This window comes from Lingula anatina, chromosome 10 (assembly GCF_051362555.1).
Source record: "Lingula anatina isolate TDL-2025a chromosome 10, LinAna3.0, whole genome shotgun sequence".
Lineage (NCBI taxonomy): Eukaryota > Metazoa > Brachiopoda > Lingulata > Lingulida > Lingulidae > Lingula > Lingula anatina.
In genome coordinates this window covers 1,356,055-1,372,998 of record NC_141776.1, presented here as the reverse complement: position 1 = coordinate 1,372,998, position 16,944 = coordinate 1,356,055, and the positions used below count along the sequence as shown (strand labels likewise).

At 41.4% G+C, this 16,944-nt stretch overlaps 2 protein-coding genes across 2 annotated transcripts in view; both read left to right on the top strand.

Moving 5' to 3' along the window:
* Positions 1 to 10,278, top strand: part of LOC106161123 (uncharacterized) — a 33,758-nt gene extending 23,480 nt beyond the window's left edge. The window contains exons 6-9 of the mRNA XM_086997394.1: positions 1,919 to 3,253; positions 3,447 to 3,512; positions 3,620 to 5,758; positions 6,941 to 10,278. Of these exons, the coding sequence (XP_086853520.1) occupies positions 1,919 to 3,253; positions 3,447 to 3,512; positions 3,620 to 5,758; positions 6,941 to 7,814 (4,414 nt within the window). The 3' untranslated portion in view covers positions 7,815 to 10,278. The remainder of the gene's footprint in view (positions 1 to 1,918; positions 3,254 to 3,446; positions 3,513 to 3,619; positions 5,759 to 6,940) is intronic.
* A 1,026-nt stretch (positions 10,279 to 11,304) lies between these two features.
* LOC147759344 (allatostatin-A receptor-like) lies at positions 11,305 to 13,795 on the top strand. Its single transcript, XM_086997722.1, has one exon. The coding sequence runs from the start codon at positions 12,759 to 12,761 to the stop codon at positions 13,710 to 13,712; it is 954 nt and encodes a 317-aa protein (XP_086853848.1). The 5' UTR covers positions 11,305 to 12,758; the 3' UTR covers positions 13,713 to 13,795.
* The last annotated feature ends 3,149 nt before the right edge of the window (positions 13,796 to 16,944 follow it).

Genomic DNA, 16,944 nt, shown 5'->3' with positions numbered 1-16,944 from the left:
CATTGAAATGTATTAAGGTGACGGGTGCATGATTTCTCGTACTAATCTTAATTGTGTTATATTGAGTGAAGGCGGAGAATATTGGCAATCCTTGTTTATGAACATAGGATTCTGAATACGTTCGTCTTTTTGTACTGAAACTGGAGGAAGAATAGAATAAAGTTAGATCAAAATTTCCGTTGCGCTACTTAATCAGTAGTTTAGTAAGGGGGGAGGGGTCAGTCACCGATCTGGAGCATGATTCTGCTCTTTGGAGATCGTTCATCTTAATGGTGATTTTGCAGATTAAAGTGCAACTATGTCAAAGATGTGCCAATCTTCTTTGAATTAACTGCATGTTTTTTTTTTCTTGTTCCTTCGCCCATTCGTGTTAAACCAAATTGTGATTGTTGTTGTTTTTATTGTGTCTTGTTTCTTTATGCGTTGCTTGCATGTGTGCGTTTTGTTGGCTCCTCCTGCGATGCTGGCGACGCTGTGTGGAGAACCTGCGTCAAAACACGTGACAACACACCAAATATTTAGACCTTAGAAATATGTCTTTCTGAACATTACAGCAATGTAATACATCGCTCCCTCTATATATTTATTTTCAAACACTCTAACAGTATTTAATTAATTACATTTTATTGATTCATTTATTTATTATTTATTTTTACTTGGGAGATACTCTTACACACTGCCCCCAGCCATGCACTGCAGCATAATTATAAAACTTGGGAATTTAACAAACCTATCTGCCATTTTAATATTGACCTTTATAAGATTTCCCTTCTCCCACCAATAAGAAGCAAAACCGGAATGGGTTAGGACAGAGACGATTAAATTTCCTCTAAATTCGAAACTATTTGTTTGGGGCACTTTTATTACTTCACATTTGATTGATGGATTGGGCATTTGGAAATACACAAATTGCTTACAGGAAATAATAAATGGACAAATAAGAAATATGTAAAGAAATTTCATTTCTTTTCGTCCCTGTGAATCACCCTTGTACTTTGGATGTGCCCTACGTGTACTTTAATGGCGTAATTGTGTGTTATGGAAAAATACTGCTCGTCGACCACATCATTTTGACTTGATTCCGGCCAAGATAGGCCGTGTCAGACACGCATGGAATCACCGGGCCCGTATCTCGCATTCCAACTCCAACTGTTGTTGAAAATAATGACTGTGACCTTGGAGATACCGATTTTTTTTTGTACAAGTGTCGTTTTTTTTTTACAAGTGTATGTTTTATGTTAAGATGTTAAGATTTTATGTCGCAGTTGTAGTAAGCCATATGAATGTGGCCCTGCCCACGGAGTGGGTAGGCGAGGTAATGGGTTGTTTGTTTTCCTCGTTTGTCGTTACACATTTTAGTTGGCTAGATAGGATAGCTGATGTAACGTTTATAGGCACTAAGGCGAGGATTTAATATTTTTTAGATAAAGACAGGGTAGACTAGTCCTGTAGAATGTAAATTACTAAAACATCGATAGATGTCTCTAGTAGCTGGTCATGGCTAATTAAAACGCCCTTCATTGGTGTTATCAAGACACGGATTTCACATCAACCCTTCTTGGTTAACAAAAATGCACTCTTGTGGTGTAAGTTTAATTGGGTTCCATGCTGGCTCATCATGGTAAACTAACGCTCTCTGGCGCTGTTATTGGAAAATGGGTGCCAAGCTGGCTCGTCATGGCTAACACAAACGTCCTCTGGCGGTCAGGTGGTGGTAGTAGTATTGGTGGTGGTATGTAGAGGTGGCAGACGAAATCGAGGCTCTAGCGGGGAGAAACAAAACAAAAACTAGTCTAGAAGGAATTCAGTTGGAAGGAAGGAAGGTGCGCATGTCGGGGTTTACGGTAAGAGGCACGACTGAGGCAAATAGGCGGCAGCACATAGAGTTAAAACCGTGCACACTTTTTCACCATTTCAGGAACGGCAGTTTAATTGTCGATTTTGAAGTGAGATTCAAGCCGCCATCCACTGAGAGCGAGTCGCACAGGGTTGCTCACCTCGAGGTCACGCATGTGCAGAACACCCTTAACGAAGCATTGAGCACGCAGTCTAACAGTCCGTACACCATTGATAAGAGCTGGAACTTTAGATTTACTAAGTTCAATGAGACTGTCGTGGTTGCACCTACAACTAGTAGAGACACTAGACTAAGTAGCACCACTAGTTCTACTACTACCACCTCTACTTTTACCACCACTGATGGATCAACCGACGCGCCTGCCATCTCAGTTACAACCCCCTCTACTACTACTTCTTCTACTACTACTACCGCTGCCGCTTCTGAAACTACTGCCTTTCCGACCACTGTGTCGTCTACTGATCCTACTACTGCTGCCTCAGTAACTACCTCTTCATATACTCCGTCTACTGTTTCAAACCCAGCGGCTATTGCTACTGCTACTACAACTGTGCCAAACACGCCTCCGTCAACTGACACGGTTGATACGACCCCTGCTACAACGGCTACTACCACTATTGACACCACTACTACTCCAACTACTACTACTACTACTACTACTACTACTACTACTACTACTGCCATAACACCTACCACTGCCCCTTCCACTACTACTACTGTTGCTACTTCTACCCCAATTACACCACCTACTGCAATTACTACCACTACCCCGACCCCTACATCTGCTACCACAACAACTGCATTCACCACCACAACCACTACCACGCCTACAACTACAACTACAACAACTACTACGTCTGCGTCTTGGAGTATTAACACGTCGCCTGCCGCATCCCAAAACCCGTCGCACAGCTTCTACTGCCCCTTGCCCAGCGGGTTGTTCGCCCACCCAACCGACTGCACCAAGTTCTACAGCTGCACGGGCGGCCGTGCGACCCTCATCCCGTGCGGGCTGGGCCGCATGTGGAGCCAGGCGGAGCGGTTCTGCATTGCGTACGACATCCTCGGCTGCTGGGTCGCTATAGCGCCCACGTCACTTCCGTCGGTACCGCCCACCTTGCCGTCCGATATCGTCACCGTCGGCCCGCCAGTGGACTGCAGCAGTACTGGGTACTTCCCCACTGAGGACTGCCATAGGTTTATTGTGTGCGATGGTAACAGAGGCGTGCGGCTGGATTGCTCGAGGGGTACAATGTGGTCCCAGGCCGACAGCACGTGCATTGCGCTGGACGAGTCCATTTGCCCGCCGCGAGAAGACGAGGGGGGATTCCATGGATATACGGCACGGCAGGCTGTAGGCGGCGGCGTTACTAACCAGCAAGGCAGCGGCAAGTAGTAGTAGTAGATGAGATAGGCACGGCCGTGGACGATAGATGGCGTAATATGTCTGCCTGGATTAAAAAAAACTTGGCATTGAGCTGGCACATTGTGTCGTGGCATTCTGTTGGCAAATATGACTGAGTTTAAGAATCGACGTTGGATGGCACTGATCGTCTGCAAGCCAAGACTAACTCTTCACAATAACCAGTACCAGCAAGAAATGGCGTTGTCTACAGACCATGCGGCATGCCAAACTGACCCCTGTCAAATCGCTGTATTTGGTCTCCTTGCATGTTGATCATTTGATTCTGTTCTCACTCGTAGAGGCAACACCAGTAGACTGCCAGCACCTTGCCGCGCACTGCCGTTTAGGTAGCAGTGATCTAATAGTTCTACATACTATTTCAGGAAGGGGAGCGTAATCGTAAAGTTTACCGTAGCGTTCAAACCCGTCCCACGCGGGAAAATACGACTGGATGGCAAGAATGAAACGGTCTCCCTAGAAGACGCAGTGTTTTCGACATTGAGTAGTGCGTTTGTGAATAACTCAAAGGATAATTACACATACGATGCCCCATCACTGTCACTGCAGAGGATGCCAGTTTATGCGGCTCTGCCGCCCTCTAAAAGTCCCACCACGACAGTGGCTTTTACTAGCACATCAAAGCAGGCAGTCACGTCAACGTTTCGACCAAGTGCTATTTCTACTGAAACTTCTTCCGATTCAACAATACAATCGTTTACAACACTGACACCTACAAAATTACCAGAGACTACAAAACCAGCAAGCACATCACCAACAACAACACATCGTGCACCAACACTTATGTCAACCAAGCTGTCACCAACCGTGACACAATCAACAACAAATCTACCTGTCTCCACTGCACGGTCTACCTCAGAGGTGACAATTTCTGAAGAATCGGACACAACACCATCGACAGTCTCACAGTCACCATTGTCAGAAACAGACGCACCACAATCACAAAGCACAACGCAGTTAACAACACAATCAGCTATTACTCAGTCTGTTACACATCCTTCGATTACAACTGTAGAATCAGCTTATACTTCTGTAATGACACAGGACACATTGTCAACATCTGATTCAGTTACGTTAAGTTCAGCACCAACCAGAATAACTGGAAAGTATACAACGCTGTCTCCAACGATGTTTCCAAGTTCAGAAGCAAGTACGCAATCAACAGGGGCTGCAGATGACTCCAAACCCTACTCGGAGAAAAGTACCACCTCTCTGTCTTTTGTTAGCAGATCAACTGATGCAGTGACTGTGACAACTTCACTTAGTGACGTCACATCACGGGGACAAACGACATCAGATGGTACCACCGCTCAGTCATACAAAACGTCTTCCCGAGCTGACGTCAGTGTTTCGACATTAAGTTCTTACGTCACTCCACCACTCACCACACAGAGTGAGAGTGACGTCACCACAGCGTCTCCGGAAACGCCGTATGTTTCTACGCGTAATGATTGGCAATCAACTTTTCCGGGCGTTACCACCGAAAGCAGCATGAGACTTACTACACGTGCTAATACAGCTGGCACAACAGACTCAGACAAATCTAAGACCACCGTCGTTAATCGATTCAGTAGCGCTGACACATTTGTTAGTGATACCACCAACCCTGTTGGGATAAGCACAGCTGCAAGTTATACAACTCAAACCAGTGACGGCACGACGGTCGGAACAACTGAAACCGGCATTGGCACGTCTGATATTTTGACTACTGATCCTGGGACTCTCTCGACCGAAGCAATCACTACTGCCTCATTGTCTTCACCACAAACGCCACAAAGTACACAAACAACACACGCGTCAACACGGAACAAACCTGTCACTACCAGTGCCATGGAAGCGCCCCCTACAGTCCAGACGACCACAGGGAGTACGTTTGTTTGTCGGGAACAACATGGGTTTTTTCCCGATCCGACCAACTGTGTGTCATTCTATGCCTGTGTTGACTATATGCCGATCAACCACACTTGTTACCGCGGGAGGATGTACAGCCATGCTGAGAGAACTTGTGTCCGCTACGACCCGGTCGTCTGCGGCGATGTGACCACGTCACTTGCCCAAGTTTCTACGTCATCAACCACAACGTCGTCACTCGTGACGTCGTCTACGACGCTAGCAACCACGACCTTAGCAACCACACCCAGCACCACCACAACCACCACCACCACCGCCTCATCAACCACCCGCACCCCCACCACACGTAGACCCATTAGGGGACCCCTAGATGGCGGGAGCAACCCATTTGGGTCGTTAAACGTTGAAGAGAACCCAGCCCCCACTATGAGGCAGCCTTATATGTGTTCTTCAGCCGGCTGGGTCCCAGCCCCTGGTAGTTGCCTTAGGTTTATATCCTGCAAAGGGGCAGGGCAGTTGGGGGAGTTCTATGACTGTCCTCCCGGGTTGATGTGGAACCAGGAAGAGCGCGGCTGTTTCCCCTTTGACCAAGAGCTGTGCGACCAGGTGTTAACGTCTGGCTGGGAGTGAGGCTTGATTACACAGGGTATGTTAATATCGCAGGTGGAACACCGTAAATTACGCTCTTGGTTAAGTAGGTCTACTTCTGCCTTAGGGATATAATTTAGGGTTTGCATTGAACACCTCAGACACGATTTAACATGTCATGCTCAAATTTGGTAGGCCATGCGCTTTTTGCACGGTATTATTATTATTATTATTATTGCTTTGGATGGAGACGAGGCGCCTGTAATGACATATAGGATTTATTGGGCATGTTTGGAATTATGTTGCATAATTATGAAATAAGTTGACGAACAATAACATGCGGATTTAACAAAATATCTTTCTTATAAGTGCAAAACCCATGCCACATAAAAAAACCCAGCATCTATACATCGATTCAATACACGTAAGTGAATGTAATTTCATAGTTGACTTCATTCTCTCATTTTGCTGTGTGCATTCTTGTTTTCTAGAGTAGACCTGTGCTTCTACTACATTTTAGTACAGCTATGAAGCACCTCAAGCTGAAGCTTATACTCGGCGTTGATTTGCTTGTTTCCTCTTGTATGCACCGACAATTATCTTGCTGTGTCCTGTTTATATTATGGATAGGTTATTGTCATGAACGCTGCATGCACGGTTATTATGTGTATATTGATAGTTAATATCTGCTAATTGTTTATGTTATGCATATTAGGTAAAATGCACTCGTATGCATGTTTACGGTTTTCATGAAATGGGTACATATGTGTCGCATATAGTTTTAGAGAAATCCCATCGCCTCATTACATATTCTCAAGCTTTCAAATTATCACATATTCATGCTTCTGTAATTAAAAATCAACTCACGCTGTTTTAATTTTTCCTTTGTGGAGCTTAGCTGAATACTGGAGAAGCTTAAACAGCTGAAGCAATTAACTGACGCTTGCTTTTCGTAATGACAAGCCGTAATATGCATCTAGGTCGTAGGGGCTTTAAGATCCTCTGCTATCACGTGTACGTATTTTCCTATGACGGAGGGAGGGATGGAGGGGGTGTGGAAGGGGGATAATCTCCAGACTACCCAGTAAAATGTTTTCTCTTTCGCCATGAAACGGCAACACTGATTAAATTTAGAATTTGACCTCCTGCTTTCCAGCATGTCGAATTTTCTTCGTCGTGCTGTTTGTGCATTAATCAATTTTTTTCCCAATCATTTACAGAAACGGCAGTCTGATTGTAAATTTTGAGGCCTATTTCAAAACCCAGCTGGTTGCCAAGGAGGAAGTACTCGAAGCGTTCAAGACAGGGATGAATAAGAGCAATTACACGATAGACGCATCTTCCTTGAGCATGGAGAAGATGAGGAGTCGCTCAACCACGGCGCAACCAACAACCACATCCACTGCATTGACTTCACCTACCACGACGACTACCACACAAACTACAAGTACCACGCAAGCCACAACCACAACCTCCACAACAACCACGCCCTCTACAACCACGACTCCGACAACCACACCAACACCAACCACCACAACCACGCCTACTCCCTCGACGACGACCAGATCGGGCGTTTTCACCTGCCCCTCTGAGACAGGGTTCTATGAACACCTGACGGACTGCACTAAGTACTATAGCTGTATTGGGTGGAGGATGCACCTCCTTGAGTGCGCGAGTGGTCGCATGTGGAACCAGAAGGACCTTTTCTGCGTTGCCTACGATCCGGATTACTGCAACAACCGGAGCGCTTCTTTGACGTCCGCGCAGGGAAGCTCCGGATCGGCGATGCAAGATTACGATGGAGGACACCAGCGTTCGTTGCCCGTGTTGAGCATGAATGGGGTACCATCCACGCTGCCACTCACCCCTTCACCAATAACGCCATTAAGCGCTACGACTGAGGCTACACAGATTTGTCAGTCCGATAAGGCTGAGTGGTTACCAGGTCCCGGCCCTAACTGCACTACTTTCTACTACTGCCACGGGAAGGGCCAGAGACCCATAATGTACGATTGCCCGGAGAATACCATATGGAAGCAATCAGAAAGAGCATGTGTGTCGGGCGATGAATGCCCCCCGTCTGGTGTTGGCTAACCTCTGGCCTGTATTCGTGCTACGTCGCGAGGTGCTTGTTTCACTTAAAAATAGCGAAAGGATGGTTGTCTTTTTATTTAGTAATTTATTTAAATGAAGGAACCCGATGGTTTTGGAGGATTTATTTCGAGTTGTAACCTTGAAACTAGTCATGCATTTGAAATTCATTTGAGATTCATTTGCTGTTTTGGCAAAAGCAACGCAGAATTAAATTTGATTGTTCCTTAGTTGCAACCTACATTTGAACCCGATCAAAAGCTGAATGAAATTTTGCTCTTTTAATGTATTATTTATTTATCCATTTTGGTCAAATTCAGCATTCTAGTCAAGTAGTATCTTTTACAGTGCCAAAGGATAAGCCAATACCAAAGAGTATTTAAAAACATGACGTCGCATAAGGTTATGACGTCACAGCAAGATAACCCACCGACACGTGATCAATTATTTTTCATTCTCATATTTTGAGGATATACAAATGCACCAGTTACTCATGTGCTTTTTTGCATTGAGGAATCTTCAGTCTGAAAATGAAAACCATTTACAATTTTTAGAAAAAAAAACTAACAATTTTTCAGAAATGGGTGTTCACATGGATACATCAGCTTTTAAGTATTTATACAAAAGTAACGAGATTAACCTTATTCATCTTATACTCTTTTAATATTTGGGTAATTCGAAATGTAGTTTCTTATCAACAGACCAATATTGGTATTTGTTTTAATAGCGATATCATTTAACGCACACGAGTTAAGCGGCGACAGCCGCCTTTTATATATTTATGAAGTCCCACCTGAGATAAGCCGCATTTGACGCCTGGAACGATTCCAATATACATGTATATAAGGTGTCAGGAAATCTAAATACATAATGACGACGAAGTTCATTTTAATGTGACTGGAACTAGTGAATATCATAGGTGGTCTTATGTTATAATTCAGTTTTATGTCTTGCTCTCTGCTGGCAGTGAAAATTGATTGGCTGATTATTTTATCATAATTATTTTGACTTGAGTCACTCATGTACTGTACTCTGTAACCGTATCTGGCAGATTTTAACTGTTTGCTGCTGTCTGATGGCACTAAAGCAGGCAGTTCACTTAAAATTATAGTGTTTTTTTTCTGCCCTACCAGTCTTTGAAACTTTTATATCGTGCATTACAGGGCAGAGGGAAACGGCTGAATACTATCACCAGAATGTGATATTGTAGCACAGTTTCCATTATTTTTCGGCAGTTTTTTTATTTATATTCAGGGTAATGCGTTATGATATGCCCCTAGCATTTTCTTGTGACTTTTACGAGTGCGTTTTAACTTTTTTTTGCATGCTATTGATCAACAATGTATTTGTACATACAAGTATGTAAAGCCGAAAAACAGAAGTTAGAAAGATCAAGGACTTGGATGCAATGTGGAATAACTTGACTACGTTTGTTCCTTAGACTGCATTCCCACAGATTTAGATCGATCCATCTGGATCGACCTAACTCCCTGGGGGTTCACGCTAAATTGCTGTCATCCGAGCACGCACGAAAGTTAATTACCCCCTTGCAGCTTTTAGTAGGCGGGACAGCCATTTAAGCCGGCTAATACTACAGCAATCTAGTGAGACTCCCCACGGGGATAGATCGATCTAAAATCTGTGGGAATGCAGTCTTAGAATCTCCTTGCACACGAGAAGTGTGATTAACAAGGTACAACATTTATATCTAACCTCACTTATATACTTTTGATATCCTCTTTGCATAGCGAGGAACACTCAAACTGCCAAAAGTGCTCAAAACTTGCAAATGCACGACAATTTGTTCTTACCAGTAAGTCAAAGAGCTTGTCTATATACTTCTCGCCATTTTATGGAAACATTAAACTGCTGAATCTCTCTCATAACGTGCGTGAAAGTTATAGGAAGAGCACTTTATTGTTATATTGCGAAAAGAATGTATTTTAACATGGATACGAGTACAATGCAATTACACCCCGTGAGAAGATACCGGGACACGAGCGTTAAGGTGCTTTTTTAAACATTTTCAAAAAAGCAAACTGTGTTTGTAGTGATTGTGTACCGGTTTTTTTATTGGCTATGGACATAAAAGGTCAAATAAGCGTGTCACATACGCCTAGTCAGATGTGCCAATTAATTCTCGCAAAAATCAAGGGTTACGTCAATATTGTTTCTGTATTATTAGTAAAAGTAGGTCACATAAGTAGGTCGTAGTAACCCGTATGTTTATATTTGCAATGGAGGTGTACGTGCATGTAAATGGTTTTTGAAACCAGCATGAAATGTATACAAGGGTATACGATGATGATTGTGGGTATTTTACAGTGGCCCACCGTTTAACTGTACATATGGCTTTTCTTACAAAGAATTGGAATTCTTATTGGTGCTGAGATTTCAACTGTAGGTGCAAAAGACATCTACCCGTCTGTATACTGTGGTAATTAAAGTTAACTTTGTATAATCTAAACATTTGCGTGTGTTTATTTATTTATTTACATTAGTCAAGAGTGAGAAAGAAAGAGAGATAAATGAAGAGAATCATTACGTACAACATGATATTATAAACATTAAAACATGATTAGTTCAAAGAAGCGGCAATATTGAATTATTTTTGAGTTATTTTACGTGTGCATATGTTTGTCCGTTTGAATTTGAATTTAATTTAATTTTAATTGAAAAAAAAAAAAAAAACAATAAGACCTACACGTCCTTTGTGGGGTCCATTAAAATCCAATTTTGATAGAACACAGTAGATAGCATTTTGACAGTGTCAACCGTTATCCGACATTTAATGACTTCGTTTCCTTACACTCTCAAAAGTATAGAGGCAACCTGTACCTCATTACATTTATCCTGATTTCAAGCAGTTACACCCTGTCTAGTTCTAAACGTTTAGACGAAATTATTGTTTGAAATTGGTTCGTGAAATCGTTGCTCGTTTTACATCCCCATAGCTCACCGCACTAGAACGCTCTCCCCGCTACGCTGGCTAAGTCTTCAGTAGCTGTCTCTAAATGTCCATCGAGATAGTGCAGAAAGCTGCAGAAATGACTTCTAGCTTACGCCCAGGGCAATCCTTGAATGTGATTCACCGCATATTTATGGATTTACGTACAGTACCGCCTTCATTTTGTCAAATGATCTACATTTTAGTTTAAAAATTGTCTAAGAACTGGGCAGCAGGCGACGTAATGTTTCATGAAATTATTGTTTTCCGAAAGGTCATGTGCTCATAATAAACTATTAAAAATGTTGTAGTTAGTCATTATAAACAAAGAGCTGCGTGATGTGGTTTCCCAGTGTTTATGACGAGAGAAAGCAAAATCCATACATCAAACAAACAGAATTAATTTTCAAATAATTTATGGGCGGCGGCGGTTCATTTTTTCAACATTTCGTAGTGCAATACGCACCATTTCGTTCAATATTGCTCCCACCGGCACGTGTGCAATGGTTAACCAAAGATCGTTTAGAAATGTGTTGGAATCAACATTGGACAACTGCATTTTCTTAGTAATGCTTTTGCGGTAAAAGTGCAGACGACAGAAAGGAATCATGGATAGTTTAATCTCTACTCTGTTAATTAGTGCAATATGCTCGCGTCATTTCCATTTTCCGTTGAATTCAATTTCGATGGTTTGGCTTATTTGTAAGAGCTCAAGCAACAAGACTGTCTGCTTCGATCAAAAGGGTGAGTGACTATGTTGAAAGAAGTGCTCGAGCACAAACATACGGGGCGATAGTTATACAGACATCTCGAATCAAAGAACCATGATGCAGAAACGGTGCTCTTGACAAGATACACTACACAGAATTAATGGTTATATTATGTAAAAGAAAGCAGCTTCGTTTTGAAGCGTCTAGCGAAAGATGAAAATAAGACGCACATCAGAGAAAGCTGGATTACACGGTTCGGAAAAAAACATTTGGTTTAAAGACGGCATTTGGTGAAACGGTGCGTTTCGTGGAATTTGGATATGTGGATTGACTCTCGATAAAGCAGCTAAGGCTCAGGTTTCCCAATACTAGGATTAAGATGAGTATTCTGAAGTTTAAAGTAAGCTTTAACACGGTCAATAAAATGTCAAAAGCGGGTCTTGCGCTGTAGAACCGTAGAAGTCGATTTTCACTGACGGACATCGTGAATATTTAATTTTAATAGATGTTATACTGCCACTGAGTTGGATTCTGCACATATGGCTGCTGTATTTATAGAAATGACAAGACTCGAAGACTGATATTTAAACTACTATCCTAACATTAAGCTTGGTATAAACAGACCGATTTAGACAACTTCGGCGGTATGGCGTAATGCACATGGTTATATAAGCGGTTTCGTCTTTTGGAATAACCGTTCAGGCTTTATACGATCCCCGAAGGTCGAAGATGATGCATTGAAGGTACCTTAGGGGTGACAGCTTTCGGTCACTGCCACCCTCATGGGGAAACCGTAAGGCGTGTGCATGGTATTGATATTAACTGAGTTAATGACGCACGGACTATTTTTTTTTTCTTTTGTAATCGCTGGATTGCGTTTAAATCAGAGGAGGCAATAGAGTGGGCTAGTGTACAGGAGAAATATCGAAGTTGGAATTTTCTGGGGATTTTCACTATACAAGAGAGACTTGAGGTAAGGTAAAAAAGCAGAAGTGAATTGGAGCCATTTAATCTGATAGACCGAACGTCTTGGGTGACCATTTCTTCATAAAAATGAAATATCACCAAGGGTAAGACCGTAATCCTGAATATTGCGATTTTCAAAATTGAAATTAAACAGTTACGCGTACAGATTCCTGCTGACAACTCCGAAAACTGCGAGATCCCTCACTCGACGGCATTTGAAGTGAGGTTTACAATACACCAAACGCCATATTTGAATCACTTAAGATAATAAAAACAGCAAATTCAACGACATTCACTTATTTGTGATTTTAGATCTATGGAATAATGACAACGTGGGAATATCCTCAGGTATTTTTCATCATCTGGATTTTACTGTGTACTGTGGGGTTTATTGGCAACGTTCTCGTGATAACTGTTGTCTGTTGCAGCAAGCCCATGAAAGGAACCACCAACATTCTCATCGGCAACCTCGCCGTAGCCGACCTGTGCTTCATCACAGTGGGTGGGATCGGATACGTGCTTCACCTGAACTTTCTGACGTCATCTCAGGAATATTACATCATCAGCGTCACGGAGAACGCCAGCGTTTACACCCTGGTTTTCATAGCGTTGGAGAAGTACCTCAGTTTAGTGCTGGTGTTCCGATCTCGTGTATGGGAGACCAAAATGAACACCGTCATATCGGTGGTTGTTCTATGGGGTGTGGTGCTCTTGATTAACACCCCCGTACTGATCACGGAGACCGTTAAACGCACAGAGTCCCATAATCTTACAAATTCGTCAAATTATGGAATATCAATGGAGAATTCCACGTGGACTATCTCTCACGTATCAGGAACAGAAGAGGTCATCTACAGAGCAGCGAGAGGGTATTATACTGTGTTTTTCGCCATCGGCTACGCGCTGCCGTTGCTTGCAATGACAGTCATGTATGCAATGGTGATTCGTAAGTTATACCACACGCATGTTGTATTATCAGAAAGCCACAAGTCACCACACGTGGATTTGCACGTGCATGAGGCAAGGCGTAGACTCACGTGCGTGGCTGTAACTGTGACCGTCGTATTCGCACTGTGCTGGCTACCAACGTACACAAAAACGTTCATATTTTACTTCAGTTCGGAACAACCAAGTGGATTTGAGACCCTGTGTATTGTGGCGGATTTTCTATTGTTAATTAATAGTTCAGGAAACCCCATATTGTACGCTTTTATCTATGTGGATTTTAGACGCGGTGTTATTGAAACATTTAGAAAAATAAGAAGATTGTGCTGCTAAACTCATGTAGCTGAAAACTGAAGGTTTCCCAAGTGACAGCATAAGTTGATTGGAGAATGTGAAAAAGTTAATAGTATTATATATCGAAATTTAATTCAAAAGAATAAAATGTAACTAAGAATTCCTTTTACAAAACTTTTATACACGTTTTATTTTGAATATTTATGTTCATAACACAGTGAACTGGGGTCTATCGAAACTACATGTACTTAAGCGAATTTCAGCAGCTCTCCAGTGATAATTGTCAGATCGTTGGTCTTATTTGCGTTTTTCATGAAACCATTCCAATGACGAAAAACGAAGAAAAAGTATTTCCAATGTGAGTACACATTTTGTGAGTGAAATCTAGCGATAGGTAAACTCTGATGAGCCCAACGCATTCTATAATCCCTGATTTCATTAGCAACGGTAATAATGAGAATTTTACTAGAGAGATAGATGCTCTGTTAAAAGATCGAAATCAAACAACGCATCTTACTGGGAGAGAAGACATTTTGTTAAGCAGTGTTTCACTGTCCAGGGTAAATACTCCAATGCCCCCCCCCCTCCCAAGAAAAAAGAAAAATGGAAAAACATGTAATAAATAAATAAATAAAATTGAACAGATAAATAGATAAACAGATAAGTGTGGGATGATGAATTAACAGATACATACATTGGATAAATAATTCTAGGTAACTAAAAGAGGGACGTGTACCGCGTGTTTGTTAATTAACTTAACATTTTTTTATCAAGGTCACGAGCATTTTGTGAATTCGTTGCTTTCCTAGAAGCAATTTGTTTGCGACGACTCTCATCCAAATCATTCAATGGTCAGTCAATTTCACCATTCCCACTGTGTATCTCATTTATGTCCCATGAAGTCATTTACATGGACACATAACCATTCAATCGGTAAATGGATTCGTTCCCATTAGACGCAGGTGGAACGATCTTTCATCGACCGAAATGCCGTCGCCAATTTTCATCAATTAAAGAAGACGAGCGAAAGCGTATTGGAAAACGAAAGGCAATGCCTTGGACTTATTTTAAGGAAATCAAAAGGTTTACAGGCGTCCTGCTGTGCAGACACGTGCTTGATTGCAATAAAATTGATCACCGTAAACCGAAATGTGTATGAACGTGCCCATCGGTGTTCAATGGGCATTCTGCGCCTGGAATGGAATCGATAAATTGGTGCAGATATTAAAATGATATGTCTTTCGGCCAATTTAAGGTGTAAGGGAAATAAAACGGAGGTTAATAGCCTCGATAATGTCAACCTGCCCCCTAGAGAGTAAATGAATACTACACGGCGTTTGATGGAATTTCTGCACAAAATGAAATGCACTGATGAATGGAGGCGATTAAGGACAGGTTCAGAAAGGATTTCATTATATTGATGATAGTAATAAGGATAGGCTTACTACGTATAATAATAATAATAATAATAATAATAATTATTATTATTATTATTATTATTATTATTATTATTATTATTATTATTATGGTATTTCTGGCATGCATACATACAGTTACCATGGTTATTATGCAGTAAACGAATTACAATCAAGTGTGAAAAACAGTGATAATCTTGTGGTGTCTCTTCACATATCTATAAAACATTTTCTCGTCACAACTGTAAGACATATCATACTTTTTAGATTTTTATATAGCAACATATGGTTGGAATAACGGCAATTTCAACGGTTTTGGATATGTTACATGTTGTTGGTTAAAGGAAAAAAGTATGGTACAATATCCATAAAAATCAGATATTGCTAAAAGGTACTACGCTCACGGTGCCACTTTTGGGCAACTCACTTGAGCACCATCACGAGCAAACGCCCTTTCAACCATAGCGGTATCTGAACCCTGTTTGTGGGAAGAGTAGTTCTCAGAAACTCCGCTACTTTTGCGTGATAATGAACTACACACGTAAACGCCTCCTCAACAGAGGCGGTCAAAGAAACCCGTTGGTGGGTACGGTAGAGCCTCCAGATGAAGCCGGTAACTCACCTTGGGAGATTTTGCGAGATCGGGATGCCTCGAATACCAGGGACCTGAGTCCATCGAGAGAGCAGGAGACGGTTCCCGGTTGATACTAGACCCGCGGTTATCATTGATTTGTACAGGTAAATATTGACCCAGACCCACTCACGTCACGCTAACTGTAACCTGTGTGAGGGCCGATCTCTCCATTACACGAACAAACTTTTTTTTACACCACGGTTTCGTATTGAGGCCCAAAATCTAGTATTGACTTGTAGACCAAAAAAAGTCCAGTCGACTACAATTTCGATTTAAATTTATTTCAGATGAATAATAAGTAAGTATTGGTCTGAAACTGTAGACATGTCCTTCTTGAAATAAAACAGAAGGAAATGTTCATTTGATAGGACTAGTTTGGGATTTGCTTGTGCTAAAATGGACTAAATTTTTGGTCTGAAAATTAATCGCTATTTCTGGCCTTAAGTTCCTTTATGAAACTGACAGCAAGCCTCACTTCACTGGAATTCTGTATTCGGTTTTGTTATCAGTTGTACTGTTGTAAATGTAAGTGATCATTTCAATATATTTTCCGGTACCGCAGTGCATTTGAAAAACCTTAATCTGATGCGTAGAAACCCTCATGATCAGCTCTTAACATAGCAAAACAATACGTATGTAAATCATTTGAAGTTACTGTACAGCTGCATATGTATTGATTTCGCGATGATAAAATGTTTATAAAATGTGAACTCTGTACATAATAAAGCGGCTGAGTCGTATCTAGAGTCGTATGGGTGCCCCTTAAGTTTATTCGCTGATGTAAATTAGCAATAGAAGCGAATGTCATTTTAGTCGTATTTTAAAAGGGTGTGCTCGATAAAGATATCTTTCCATTATGGTTTGGGCACTTTCACATGTCGATTATATCGTACCTTGCATATCGCATCCTATACCAATAATCAAAACAAAAAAGCGGGAAGCAGATGAACACAAGCTTTTCTATCACATGGTTACTTTTATTATAGTCAAAACGTATAGATAATATAATGAAGTAATACTGATAGGTATTGTTGTCTTATTCCACTATAACGTACAATCGTCATGTATATATATATACACTGCGTTTGGACATATTAGCACAATATGTTGTAATTGTAGCATAAAAAATTATTTCAGATTGTAAAATAAATAATCGGTTATTATTTTAATTTAATGTATTATAAATCCGCTCCTCAGTTTTTTTTTTTTTTTTTTTTTACGG

Coding starts and splice junctions, on each gene's coding strand:
- LOC147759344 (XM_086997722.1), top strand. CDS start 12,759: ATGACAACGTGGGAATATCCTCAGGTATTTTTCATCATCTGGATTTTA.